At 40.2% G+C, this 14449-nt stretch overlaps 1 protein-coding gene across 1 annotated transcript; it reads right to left on the reverse strand.

The window, feature by feature from the left end:
- Positions 1–1423: 1423 nt before the first annotated feature.
- On the reverse strand, positions 1424–7500 carry LOC115136193 (solute carrier family 22 member 4-like). Its single transcript, XM_029671741.2, has 10 exons — positions 6916–7500; positions 6388–6491; positions 6150–6304; positions 5900–6071; positions 5595–5721; positions 4957–5057; positions 2471–2685; positions 2195–2377; positions 1832–1967; positions 1424–1739 (listed from the first exon to the last, which is right to left on the reverse strand). The coding sequence occupies exons 1-10, from the start codon at positions 7306–7308 to the stop codon at positions 1664–1666; spliced, it is 1662 nt and encodes a 553-aa protein (XP_029527601.1). The 5' UTR covers positions 7309–7500; the 3' UTR covers positions 1424–1663.
- Positions 7501–14449: the final 6949 nt, after the last annotated feature.

Genomic DNA, 14449 nt, shown 5'->3' on the forward strand with positions numbered 1-14449 from the left:
CTTTGACATGCAACAAACAAACCATAAGCTGGACAGACAGTGCAATTGCAAGCCTGAAGTCAACAGCTATGACCTCCTCTCTCTCTTCCCTCTATTGGGCTTTTCACTGCAGCAGACTTAGCTTTTTCCCCAATGTGCTTCCCTTTGATGTTCAGTGTCGCTGGATTATTATTGCCCTGCCAGACGTATTTGGGTTGACATGTTAGTTAAAGGGAGGTTGCTTTGCGAGTTTATTGTGTATTGTTATTTGAACTGTATTGATGCGATGTGGTACTATTGACATGTGGCTGAGAAGATTTTGGGCATTTTAATTAAAGCCTTGGTTTTGTCTATGAACACCCACACACTCTCCCCCCATAACTGAGTTTTTTCTTGTAAATTGTTTCTAGGAAGTTGCCGTTAAATTTCTCTGCCATTATTATTGTATGAGGTATTATTGGTTGGGTTACCCCTGTGCTGTGATGTGTGTTTCATATGGTGTGTCTTATCTTTTCTCTCCACTGGTTATCTGGCAAACAAGCTACACTCAAGGCAGTCTCTTCTGCTGATGTGTGTGTCTGTGGTAGTGCTACTCTATCTATCCAACTCTTTTCCTTTCGGCAGGGTTAATACCTGCCTGGCGCCCGAACAAAATCTTTATCTTTACCCCTCTCTAACAATAGTGCTACAAGGTTATGGGACTCTTCATGCATAACTCAAGAGTAATGTAGTTATCTTGTCTTAGCCAGGCATCCACATTAATTCAAGAGAAACTAGTCTTTATCTTTTAACCTCTTCACGATTAATGTCCAAATGCTGTGATAAGTTTTGTAACTTCACCATTCGTTTTGCCTGCTGATTGTATGATGTTTAGGTGTACAGTACATTCATTTAAAAATCCTTAACATTCTTTTGACGCACCTGTGCATCAATCGAAGTTACATAATAATCCCCATCAAAATCTGTCAGTGTATGCTAGAGATACTGTATGTATTTTGCATTGGGTTGTTTCTCAATCCACAACATCAGGCTATGTTGTCCTTCCGCATCTGCAGAGGAAGGTAGCCGAGCTACAGCAGTGTTTGTCAGACCTTGATACATCCTGAAAATCGGTCTTCTCACGAAAACGTCTCACAAACACAATGGTTCTCCATCTTTCTCTGTGACCCCCGCAAGCTCCACATGACTCATCTGAATTTGGTAATGCTGATGTGCCAACTTCTGTCTGCAGCGTATGATCCATTTGGGCTACAAGATTATACTGTAGGACTGTGGCAAGGGGAATCTCATGAACATGATGGTGTTCTCCGTTTTGCTTTACGACCCCCATAAGTGTCACGGTACTAGTCTTAAGGTAACCCATACAAATTAATGGAAGTATTTGTAAAAAAATATATATTTCCTGAACTTTCTTATATCTCCTAGATTTAGGACAGACACTTCAAAACCTTAATCCTTATGTTTTATTTTTTGACTGTCTTTTTTGCCATTTATGAATGTGTTATTCAATGTGTTTCTATGGGTTAGAGTAGTTAAGGCCAAATTTCAACTTTTTTCAACTTTTTTATATACAGTATATTCATTTATACCTAAATGGGTCCTAAAATTCAAAATCAAATAGTTAAATGATCCATGGTATGACCATGTACAAACAATTCCATATGTTAGCTTAGAAGTACAAGATTTACAATTTAGATTCCTTCCTATACTCTGATTTGCTATCTACGTTTTCTGTGTCTTGGTCTGTGTTGCATCGACACCTGTAGAAAAGATGAAAACACATGTTTGAAACAATTCTTCATCAAGATGGATGGAGGAATGTACGTAGAGACGGACGGACAGTCAAACTCACCCTTTGATATGCTGCATCTGTAAGATGGTCTCTGGCAAAACCTTGCCGTAACTCTCAGGTAAAATGAAGCAGAACAGACCCCCAAGTATTGCAAGGCTACCAATCAATATGTATGGTAGGTACTTGTAGTAATTTCCTGCAAATAAATAAAACAGACATTTTCAATATCAAGGGAGAGGTCTGAACATCAGAAAACCAAATTAACAGTGCGGGACATTGTCGAATACATCCACTCAATCTTGTTCATCTCTACTGAACAATGAAATGGGAAGTGATCCAGGTCTTACAATATTGGATATATATACTTTAACAGTCCAATATTGACATTGATGATTGATTAATTAACTGATTGATTGGTCTTACCGAGGTAGATGATGAAGGGTGAGATGATGGTTCCGATGCGTGCTGCCATGGAGCACGTCCCCATGGCCATGGTTCTCACCACAGTGGGGAAGAGCTCCGACGTGACTGCGTACACTACACAGAATGCTGCCGTGATGCCAAACTTCCCCACCATCTCCAGGAAGATAGCCACTCCTGGGAGGTCTGAAACATAGAGAGACAATCAGGTGTAAATTAGGTGATGTTTATAAAGATCTGTAAATGAGGTCTCCCTCTGAGACTGTCAATGAATTTTACCTGTTGGGACCATGTTAATGAAGAGAATAACAGCTCCCCCTAGGAAGAGAGTGGAGGACTGGCAAACCTGTCTGGGACAGTATCTGAGCAGCAACAGGGCAATGAAATAGGCTGGCACTTCTGCAGCTCCAGACAGGAAACAGTTGATATACGGATTTCCACTGAGGTTGGAGGTGTTCAAAATCAGGGCAAAGTAGCCACATGTGATAATAATCCTGCAGAGGGAAATCAAATATACAAAGTTGAATGAATTACAGTTGAAGTCGGAAGTTTACATAAACTTAGGTTGGAGTCATTAAAACTCGTTTTTCAACCACTCCACAAATTTCTTATTAACAAACTATAGTTTTGGCAAGTCGGTTAGGACATCTACTTTGTGCATGACACAAGTCATTTTTACAACAATTATTTACAGACAGATTATTTCACTTATAATTCACTGTATCACAATTCCAGTGGGTCAGAAGTTTACATACGTTAAGTTGACTGTGCCTTTAAACAGCTTGGAAAATTCACGAAAATGATGTCATGGCTTTTGAAGCTTCTGATAGACTAATTGACATAGTCCATTGGAGGTGTACCTGTGGATGTATTTCAAGGCCTACCTTCAAACGCAGTGCCTCTTTGCTTGACATGGGAAAATCAAAATAAATCAGCAAAGACCTCCACAAGTCTGGTTCATCCTTGGGAGAAATTTCCAAACGCCTGAAGGTACCACGTTCATCTGTACAAACAATAGTATGCAAGTATAAACACCATGGGACCACGCAGCCGTCATACCGCTCAGGAAAGAGATGCGTCTCCTAGAGATGAACATACTTTGGTGTGAAAAGTGCAAATCAATCCCAGAACAAGGACCTTGTGAAGATGCTGGGGGAAACAGGTACAAAAGTATCTATATCCACAGTAAAACGAGTCCTATATCGATGTAACCTGAAAGGCCGCTCAGCAAGGAAGAAGTCATTGCTCCATAACCGGCATAAAAAAGCCAGACTATGGTTTGCCACTGCACATGGGGACAAAGATCATACTTTTTGGAGAAATGTCCTCTGGTCTAATGAAACAAAAATAGAACTGTTTGGCCATAATGACCATCGTTATGTTTGAAAAAAGGTGGAGGCTTGCAAGCCGAAGAACTACATCCCAACCATGAAGCACGGGGGTGGCAGCCTCATGTTGTGGGGGTGCTTTGCTGCAGGAGGGACTGGTGCACTTCATAAAATAGATGGCATCATGAGGGAAGAAAATTATGTGTATATATTGAAGCAACATCTCAAGACATCAGTTGAAGTTAAAGCTTGGTCGCAAATGGGTCTTCCAAATTTACATTTACATTTACATTTAAGTCATTTAGCAGACGCTCTTATCCAGAGCGACTTACAAATGGGTGCTTTCACCTTATGACATCCAGTGGAACAGCCACTTTACAATAGTGCATCTAGGTCTTTTAAGGGGGGGGGGGGGGAGAAGGATTACTTTATCCTATCCTAGGTATTCCTTAAAGAGGTGGGGTTTCAGGTGTCTCCGGAAGGTGGTGATTGACTCCGCTGTCCAAATGAACAATGACCCCAAGCATACTTCCAAAGTTGTGTCAAAATGGCTTAAGGACAACAAAGTCAAAGTATTGGAGTGACCATCACAAAGTCCTGACCTCAATCCCATAGAAAATGTGTGGGCATAACTGAAAAATCGTGTGCGAGCAAGGAGGCCTACAAACCTGACTCGGTTACACCAGCTCTGTCAGGAAGAATGGGCCAAAATTCACCCAATTCATTGTGGAAAGCTTGTGGAAGACTACTCGAAACGTTTGACCCAAGTTAAACAATTTAAAGGCAATGCTGCCAAATACTAATTGAGTGTATGTAAACTTCTAGCCCACTGGGAATGTGATGAAATAAATAAAAGCTGAAATAAATAATTCTCTCTACTATTATTCTTACATTTCACATTCTTAAAGTAAAGTGCTGACCTAAAACAGGGAATTTTTACGAGGGTTAAATGTCAGGAATAGTGAAAAACTGAGTTTAAATGTATTTGGCTAAGGTGTATGTAAACTTCCAACTTAGATGAACAGCCACAAACAAAGTAAAATTCAAAGTAATATTCAGTCATTAAATGACAATTCCACTCAAAACATTTTTGGTATTTGTTTCATTAGTCCATTGTTGACAAAGTCCCAAAATATTTTTCTTGTCAGCAATCAAGTTTTCAAGATATGTAACTTTCAAAATAAAGAAGTCATCCCGTACTTTGCATTTTGCATAATATAATGCTACGTTTTGTGTCATATGATGCAAATTGCATCATGTTAGGATTTCTGTATTTTGAAAGTTACATATCATGAAAACTTGATTGCTGAAAAGCAAAACATTTTGGGACTTTGTCAACAATGGACTAATGAAACAAATACCTAAAAAAAGTTTTTGGGTGGGGGAGTTTTCCTTTAAGATTGTGTAGGATTTGTGTTAACAGATGCTAAGATTTACCACAGAAGGGAACACAGAATTATAATTGAAAGCATATTGCTGCTCCTCATGACATCCAGAATGTTGTGTTTCTTGTCCTTCATGGCCAGAGCATCTTCTACCTGGAGATAAGTCATCATTAGGATCATCATTAGGATACACCATTCAGAAGAGCAAAATGCATAATGGATGAAATTGCTAAGAGTAGATTGCCCCTGTATTTTATTCCCCGTGTCTCTCCTTCATCGCCGTAAGCACAGAGTCCACCGTCTCACTTTCATTATTCTGCAGTTCTACACTGCATTGGTTAAACAATAACACTTCAGAAAGCTAAACTAGAGTCAGGCCAGGGTGAGTGGTCAAGTTGTCTGATGAATGACCTGGATTACACCATAAAACAGGAAGGGATGCATTAGTCTCTCAAATGATTTAACAATGGTTATTAATCAACTTCATTCAGTTTATGTATTGCAGCACCAGCAAAAATCACTTTGACTTCAACTGGATAGGTGCCTAAAAAGATATTAACATTTTTACATGGGAATCAAAGACACAGGCACTTTTTTGTAATTCCTCTATATATGGTTTTTGTCATATCCCTGGGAAGGTTTATTTTATTAAATGATGCAAGCTAACTGTAGCTAAGTAAGCTTGCTCACCTCTGCGGGAGTGAAGATGACCTCTGGTGCTGTGACTCTGTTCCTCCTGGCAGCATCTCTCAGTATGGCCTCAGCCTCCTCCACTCTTCCCTGAGAGAGCAGCCATCTGGGAGACTCTGGGATGAACCTATACCAATACATATGCACAGTTATATAAACGTTACTGAGGCCCTATGTTAAATCGGGCTAATGTTTGTATTTGACAGAGATAAGAAGTACCATCGCTAAAAGAAGAGTACACAGAGCATTAACATAGTAGAAGGTTTTGCGGCAAACACATTCCTGTGGGGATTCATTATGCTTACCACCATAGTGGGAAGTATATTATTCCAGAGCCTGTCATGGGAACCAGCAACCACCTCCAATCACGGATGAAGTATGCCACAGCCGGCATGAACATGTAGCCAATGGCAGAGCTCAGGAACACTCCAAGAGCGGAGAATACCACACGAGCTCCAGGGCTCAGTATTTCTGTCCCTGAAGACCAGATATGCAAGTTCAGTAAATTTGTGCAAGAAATACTGTAGATACAAGTTATGCTTATTTTGAACCTACCAAGAACATACGCTATGACGTAGTTTGAGACTGATCCAGCACCAGCAAAGAAGAAGAAAATAGTGAATGCCTGCCAGTTTGGGGAGAATATTTGTGCGAAAGTGGCCACACTCTGGATTATCATCATAGTAAAGAGTGCTGGCTTTCTTCCAAACCTGTTGATGAAAAAATGATGTAAGGTCACATTGTCTGAGATGATTCTCTATCAGGACTGACGTACACAGTATACATTACAGACCTGTCAGACAGCTGGCCAGAGATGAACGTTCCCACCAGCGCACCAAAGTAGTGAATTGAAGTGGTCAAGGGAACTTTGTATGCATTATCACACACCACATCCCACTGCAAAATACACATATTTCCTAAATTACAGAAATGCCCTTTCTCTCCTTTTACAAAAAGTGAAACTGCAGTTACAGTGCAGTTACAGTGCTATTTTAAACGGCAGTAATTGCACTATAACTGCAAAATAAACTCAGGTGAATTGCTAAATTACGACACTAGACAGCAAAGTAAATCAGAGGTTTGTTTCTGGATGCAGTAATTGCAGTGCAACTACAACATACCTGCAATGTACTGTACTGTAACTGCAATTTGTTGTTGTAAGGGTTTGGGTAACCCAACAGTGCAATCCAAAGTGTTTGTGTAAGCATTTAAAGTTCATCATTCACGTATTTGTTTTTCATACTCTTTTTATCACAAAGAATTGTTTTGGTCTTTGGGAATAGCTAATAATGTTTGCATTGATTTGCAAAACATTTCTCACCTCGGTGACGAATGTTGACTGGTAGACGTCTTTGCTGTATTTCCAACCGTCCAAGCAACTTTCCAGCTCAATTTCACTCACGTTGACATCCACATTTGGAATGATATTTAGGATAGAGTAGTTTCTAACTGTCTCCACTTTGAGCCTTGAGCAAGAGCTATGCTGCGATACACCATTTATTGTCTCCATTGGGATGGTCACATTTCTCCACATCTCACTGATATTATACTCCTCAGGAACATAGCATTCATGTGGCGGTGTATCACCTACAAACACTATATAAATACCAGTAAACCCATTGGGCAGGATACTGATGGCCAATGCCAAGAAGATTGTCCGCTGAAAGGGTCCCCATGTTCCCAAGAAAGCTGTGATTCCATCGTAATCTCTCATGTTGCTGCTGTGTTCAGTTGACCTTTGAGTCCAGTCACTTATTCACTTGCAGAAAACTGCCTGCATGTTATAGCTGCTCCAGACATTGTTGTAGTGTTGTCGGATATCATCTATCACCATCTGACACCGTCAACAAACAGCAGAGCTCTCTCCTTTCATGCACCAACCCCTCTTGAAAGCAGGTAGATAACATATCATTGCACCTTGAATTGCCGCACTCGGTATTGGTAATGTATTGGACGGTCATTAAAAGTGAGGGTTAATTTATTATAGGATGTCGCTGTCCACTGGTGGTGGAATTCAACCTTTATGTAAGGACAACAGTTGAAGAGGGATGAAACGTCTGGGAAGGGGGCCAGAGGGGCCCACCTCAACGACACTCTAACTGCAGCCTTATCTCACACACCTTCCCAGACCTAGTTAATGATTGGCTGAGACACATGTCAGAGTTTGCTCTGTAAAAGCAACAGACAAGTGAGTGTGCATTAGGATCAGATTGAGCCAAAGAGTCACATGCATTATAAGCAGCCTGTTTGACAGCAACCTCTTAACTTCTTTGGGATAGGGGCGGTATTCTGACGTCCGGATGAAAAGTATGCCCAAAGTAAACTGCCTGCTACTCAGGCCCAGAAGCTAAAATATGCATATAATTGGTAGATTTGGATAGAAAACACTTTAATTTCTAAAACTGTTAAAATAATGTCTGTGAGTATAACAGAACTGAAATGGCGGGCGAAACCCTGAGGACAAACCATAAAAATTATTCAGCATACCACTGATTTTAATGCCTGGCACTTTTATAATAGGGCGAAATCGTCCCCGATTGCAGTTCCTAGGGCTTCCACTAGATGTCAACAGTCTTTAGAAAGAGTTTCAGGCTGTTTGTTTGGAAAAAAAATGAGGGAGAAGTTGTAGTTTTTCTAAGTGGCTCCCATTTTGGCTGTAAGCGCATGGCCGAGAGAGCGCGTTCTTTTTGTTTATCTCCGGTAAAGACAATAACAACTCTCCGTCTTAAATGTTATTGTTTATTTGCGTATTAGGGTACCCAAGGATTGATTAAAAACGTTGATTGACTTGTTTGGATAAATTTATTGGTAACGTTTGGGATTCATTTTGTATGCATTTTGACGGAGTGAAACCGAGTGGATTATTGACTGAAGCGCACCAGCTAAACTGAGTTTTTATGGGTATAAAGAAGAAATGTATCTAACAAAAGGACCATTTGTAATGTAACTGAGACCTTTTGGAGTGACAACAAAACAAAGGATATGGTCATGGACTTCAGGGAAAAGCTCCCCCCTATCCACATCAAAGGGACAGTAGTGGAGAAGGTGTAAAGTTTAAAGTTCCTCGGCATACACATCACAGACAAACTGAATGGGGCCACCCATACAAACAGTGTGGTGAAGAAGGCGCAACAGCTCCTCTTCAACCTCAGGAGGCTAAAGAAATTCGGCTTGTCACCCAAAACCCTGACAAACTTTTACAGATGCAGAATCGAGAGCATCCTGTCGGGCTGTATCACAGCCTGATACGGAAACTGCACCGCCCTCAACCACAAGGCTCTCCAGAGGGTGGTGCAGTCTGCACAACGCATTACCGGGAGCAAATTCCCTTCCCTCCATGACACCTACAGCAGTCAATGTCACAGGAAGGCCAAAAAGATCATCAAGGACATCAACCACCCAAGCCACTGCCTGTTCACCCCGCTACCATCCAGAAGGCGAAGTCAGTACAGGTGCATCAAAGCTGGGACAGAGAGACTGAAAAACAGTTTCTATCTGAAAGTAGAAAACAGAAAACAGTTTCTATCTGACTGCTAAACAGCAATCACTAACTCAGAGAGGCTGCTGCCTACATTGAGACCCAATCACTGGCCACTTTAATAAATGGATCACTAGTCACTTTATACAATGCCACTCTAAATAATGCCACTTTAATAATGTTTACATATCTTACCTTACTCATATCACATCTATATACCATATTTTATACTATCTATTGCACCTTGCCTATGCCGCTCGGCCATCGCTCATCCATATACTTACATGTACATATTCTCATTCACCCCTTTCGATTTGTGTGTATTAGGTAGTTGTTGGGGAATTGTTAGGTTACTTGTTAGATATTACCGCACTGTCGGAACTAGAAGCACAATCATTTCGCTACACTCACATTAACATCTGTTAACCATGTGTATGTGACATATAAAGTTTGATTTGATTTGACAACTAGGATCTCTGAAAAAAACTAAATCAGACTGGGAAAATACGTTTTAAACTGTCATCCAACTCGGAGTTCCAAGTCGGGAACTCAAGCTTCTTTCTAGAGCTTCAACCTGAAGAACACTAACGTCATGATTCCACCCTTTTCCGAGTTCCCAGCTGTCTTGAAAGCAACATAAATCCAGAGAATGTCCAAATTTGCCCACAAAGGACCGCCGTGCCACCGTCCAGTTCAAGTGAGCACAGCACAACAAGGTGAGTGCAAAAATGTATTCTATGCTGCTGCATAAATGACACAATATGCCAGGGAGATATGTATACTGTAGCTAAGAAAGTAATACTAAAGTAATAAAGCCTCACCCTAATAATTTGGTCCCTTTTCCCCTCATAATTTAGCCTACTGTTCTGACTTGGTGTCATGTAGCCTATAGCCTGTTTTAGAGAAATGTAATCAGTGAATATTGTAAGAATATTGTCTGCGTATATGCTCCCTTTCTTTATCCTATGGTTCTTTTCCAGTGACCAATTAAATATGTATTTCAGTGGAGATGTAATCTGGGGAGCAGCATAGTGAAGTCAAAAATGGTCCATAAGATCATAACATGTAGAGTTACCATTGGGTAATGCCTTCAATAGATGTAACACCCCCTCTGCTAACACCAATGGCAGACTAAAATAGCCGTTTTTTTGCTCATAATATGATATTCAATCCAATGGACAATAGCGTGTTTGGAAGGATTGAGCAGTTTTGGAGATGAACGAGCCCCAACTGTAGTCTTTCTTACTGGGGAAGCCAGGGAGCCCCAACGAGCCCCAACTGTAGTCTTTCTTACTGGGGCATGATGGTCCATTACCTCCATGAGCAAATCAATAAAACATTCTGTAGCGTGATTTAAATCATCCTCTAGATAAATCAGCTCACAGGGTACAGCAGCCAAATCATTTTGAAATTGCTCATGGTCAAATTCAGTAAAATTTCTCTTGACCACAATCCTTGGGGGTTTCTTTAGAACCTTGGTGTTCATGGTTATGGTCACAATATTATGGTCTGTCCAGCCCACTGGCGTTGATCTGGCCTTTAAGCATTGCAATGGTATATTACAGAAGATCAGATCAATGCACGTGTCTGAACGGTGAGACAATTTAGTTTATGATCTTGTAGTGTCATTAACCATTTGTTTCAAACCACAGCTCTCGGCATATCTCAATAATTTTGTTATGTTTGAATTTTTCTGATCCTTCCAATTTATATTAAAATCACCCAAGATAAATACATCTCTGTTACTATTTGTGGCCTTTTCAAACCCAGTGCATAAGTTATCCAGATAAGACACCTTACACCTAGTAGATCTCTACACACATCCAACCAATATGGGTGCCTGGTGAGGCAGATGTACACTCCATTCAAAAGTTTGGGGTCACTAAGAAATGTTCTTGTTTTTGAAAGAAAAGCAAATCTTTTGTCCATTAAAATAACATCAAATTGATCAGAAATACAGTGTAGACATTGTTATTGTTGTAAATGACCTTTGTAGCTGGAAACGGCTGATTTTTAATGGAATATCTACATACAGTAGGCGTACAGAGGCCCATTATCAGCAATCATCACTCCTGTATTCCAATGACACGTTGTGTTAGCTAATCCAAGTTTATAATTTTAAAAGGCTAATTGATCATTAGAAAACCCTTTTGCAATTATGTTAGCACAGCTGAAAACTGTTGTTCTGATTAAAGAAGCAATAAAACTGCTCTTCTTTAGACTAGTTGAGTATCTGGAGCATCAGCATTTGTGGGTTCGATTACAGGCTCAAAATGGCCAGAAACAAAGCACTTTCTTCTGAAGCACTTTCTTCTGATATAGTTGGATTAAAATAGCCAGGGAGTTACTCTAGATTCCTGATACAGTTGGATTAAAATAGCCAGGGAGTTAGTCTAGAGTCCTGATACAGTTGGGTTAAAATAGCCAGGGAGTTACTCTAGAGTCCTGATACAGTAGGATTAAAATAGCCAGGGAGTTACTCTAGAGTCCTGATACATTTGGGTTAAAATAGCCAGGGAGTTACTATAGATTCCTGATACAGTTGGATTAAAATAGCCAGGGAGTTACTCTAGAGTCCTGATACAGTTGGGTTAAAATAGCCAGGGAGTTACTCTAGATTCCTGATACAGTTGGATTAAAATAGCCAGGGAGTTAGTCTAGAGTCCTGATACAGTTGGGTTAAAATAGCCAGGGAGTTACTCTAGAGTCCTGATACAGTAGGATTAAAATAGCCAGGGAGTTACTCTAGAGTCCTGATACAGTTGGATTAAAATAGCCAGGGAGTTACTCTAGAGTCCCGATACAGTTGGGTTAAAATAGCCAGGGAGTTACTCTAGAGTCCTGATACAGTTGGGTTAAAATATCCAGGGAGTTACTCTAGAGTCCTGATACAGTTGGGTTAAAATAGCCAGGGAGTTACTCTAGAGTCCTGTTACAGTTGGATTAAAATAGCCAGGGAGTTACTCTAGAGTCCCGATACAGTTGGGTTAAAATAGCCAGGGAGTTACTCTAGAGTCCTGATACAGTTGGGTTAAAATAGCCAGGGAGTTACTCTAGAGTCCCGATACAGTTGGATTAAAATAGCCAGGGAGTTACTCTAGAGTCCTGATACAGTTGCCCGTTGATTTAAAGTTTATACACCACCAAGGAGACTCATTGGTTCAGGTAACGCTTTTCTTTCATAATGTTACATTTTTTTCTCTTTTCATTTTTTTCTCCATTGGGGAAGTGATACTTAATTCCAAAAGCAGTGTCTCATGCAATAATAGCCTGTGTCCTATTCCGAGAGGCCTTACCCATTCTATGGACTCTGGAGTAAGTGACATTATGCAAGACATCTGTGGGCAGTTCCATTGAGTTGACATAAAGTCTTGGACAGTGTCCTCACAGTCTCTGCTGTTGTCATTCTCCAGTATCCCTGAGAAGGTGTCCCGCATTTATCGACACTATACAGTACCAGTCAAAAAGTTTGGAGACAGACACTCATTTTTCTTTATTTTTTACTATTTTCTACATTGTAGAATAATAGTAAACACATCATCAAAACTATGAAATAACACATATGGAATCATGTAGTAACCAAAAAAGTGTTAAACAAATCAAAATATGTTTATATTTTTGATTCTTCAAAGTAGTCACCCCTTACCTTGATGACAGCTTTGCACACTCTTGGCATCTCTCAACCAGCTTCAACTGGATCCAACAGTCTTGAAGGAGTTCCCACATAGGGTGAGCACTTGTTGGCAGCTTTTCCTTCACTCTGCAGTCCAACTCATCTCAAACCATCTCAATTTGGTTGAGGTCAGATGATTGTGGAGGCCAAGTCATCTGATGCAGCACTTCATCACTCTCGTTCTTGGTCAAATAGCCCTTATACAGCCTGGGAGTGTGTCGGGTCATTGTCCTGTTAAAAAACAAATGATAGTCCTACTAAGCTTAAACCAGATGGGATGGCGTATCGCTGCAGAATACTGTGGTAGCCATGCCAGTTAAGTGTGCCTTTGATTTCTAAATATATCACAGACAGTGTTACCAGCCTAGCACCATCACACCTCCTCATCCATGCTTCACAGTGGGAAGCACACATGCAGAGATCATCCTTTCACCTACTCTGCGTCTCACAAAGACACGGCGGTTGGAACCAAAAATCTCAAATTTGGACTCATCAGACCAAAAGACAGATTTCCACCTGTCTAATGTCCATTGCTTGTGTTTCTTGGCCCACACACGTCTCTTCCTCTTATTGGTGACATATATATATATATATAATAATAATTCACTCTGTCTCCTCTGAACAGTTGATGTTGAGATGTGTCTGTTACTTGAACTCTGTGAAGCATTTATTTGGGCTGCCATTTCTGAGGCTGGTAACTCTAATGAACTTATCCTCTGCAGCAGAGGGAACTCTGGGTCTTCCTTTCCTGTGGCGAGCCTCATGAGAGCCAGTTTCATCCTAAAGGTTGATGGTTTTTGCGATTGCACTTGAATAAACTTTCAAAGCTCTTGTAATGTTCCTTATTAACTGACCTTCATGTAAAGTAATGATGGACTTTGCTTATTTGAGCTGTACTTGCCATAATATGGACTTGTTCTTTTACCAAATAGGGCTATCTTCTGTATACCACACCTACCTCAACTGATTGGCACAAATGCATTAAAAAGGAAAGACATTCCACAAATTAACTTTTAACAAGCTCCCGAGTGGTGCAGTGGTCTAAGGCACTGCATTTCAGTGCAAGAGGCATCACTGCAGTCCCTGGTTCAACTCCAGGCTGCATCACATCCGACTGTGATTGGGAGTTCCATAGGGCGGCACACAATTGGCTTAGAGTTGTCTGGGTTTGGCGTTGTCATTGTAAATAAGAATGTATTCTTAACTGACTTGCCTAGTTAAATAAAGGTTACACAACAAGGCACACCTGTTAATTAAAATTAATTCCAGGTGACTACCTCATGAAGCTGGTTGATAGAATGCCAAGAGTATGCAAAGGGTGGCTACTTTATATTTTTGATTTGTTTAACACTTATTTTGGTTACTACATGATTCCATATGTGTTATTTCATAGGTTTTATGTCTTCACTATTGTTCTATAATGTAGAAAATAGTACAAATAAAAAAAACTGGAATGAGTAGTTGTGTCCAAACTTTTAATTGGTACTGTACATTTAACTTTAAACATACATTTCCAATGGTATTGTACTTAACCAGGTAAAACTTATTGAATGAGTCCATAAGTGTGCTGGGATTGATCTATTTTGATGATATATTAGAAATCACCAACATGGGTTTGCCCTGCCTAATAGTAGTTTACAGTCTTATTCAATGAATGAGTCTGGTCACACTTTTGATGGTGCATAAACTTCGCATCACAATAAC

This window comes from Oncorhynchus nerka, linkage group LG10, assembly GCF_034236695.1.
Source record: "Oncorhynchus nerka isolate Pitt River linkage group LG10, Oner_Uvic_2.0, whole genome shotgun sequence".
Lineage (NCBI taxonomy): Eukaryota > Metazoa > Chordata > Actinopteri > Salmoniformes > Salmonidae > Oncorhynchus > Oncorhynchus nerka.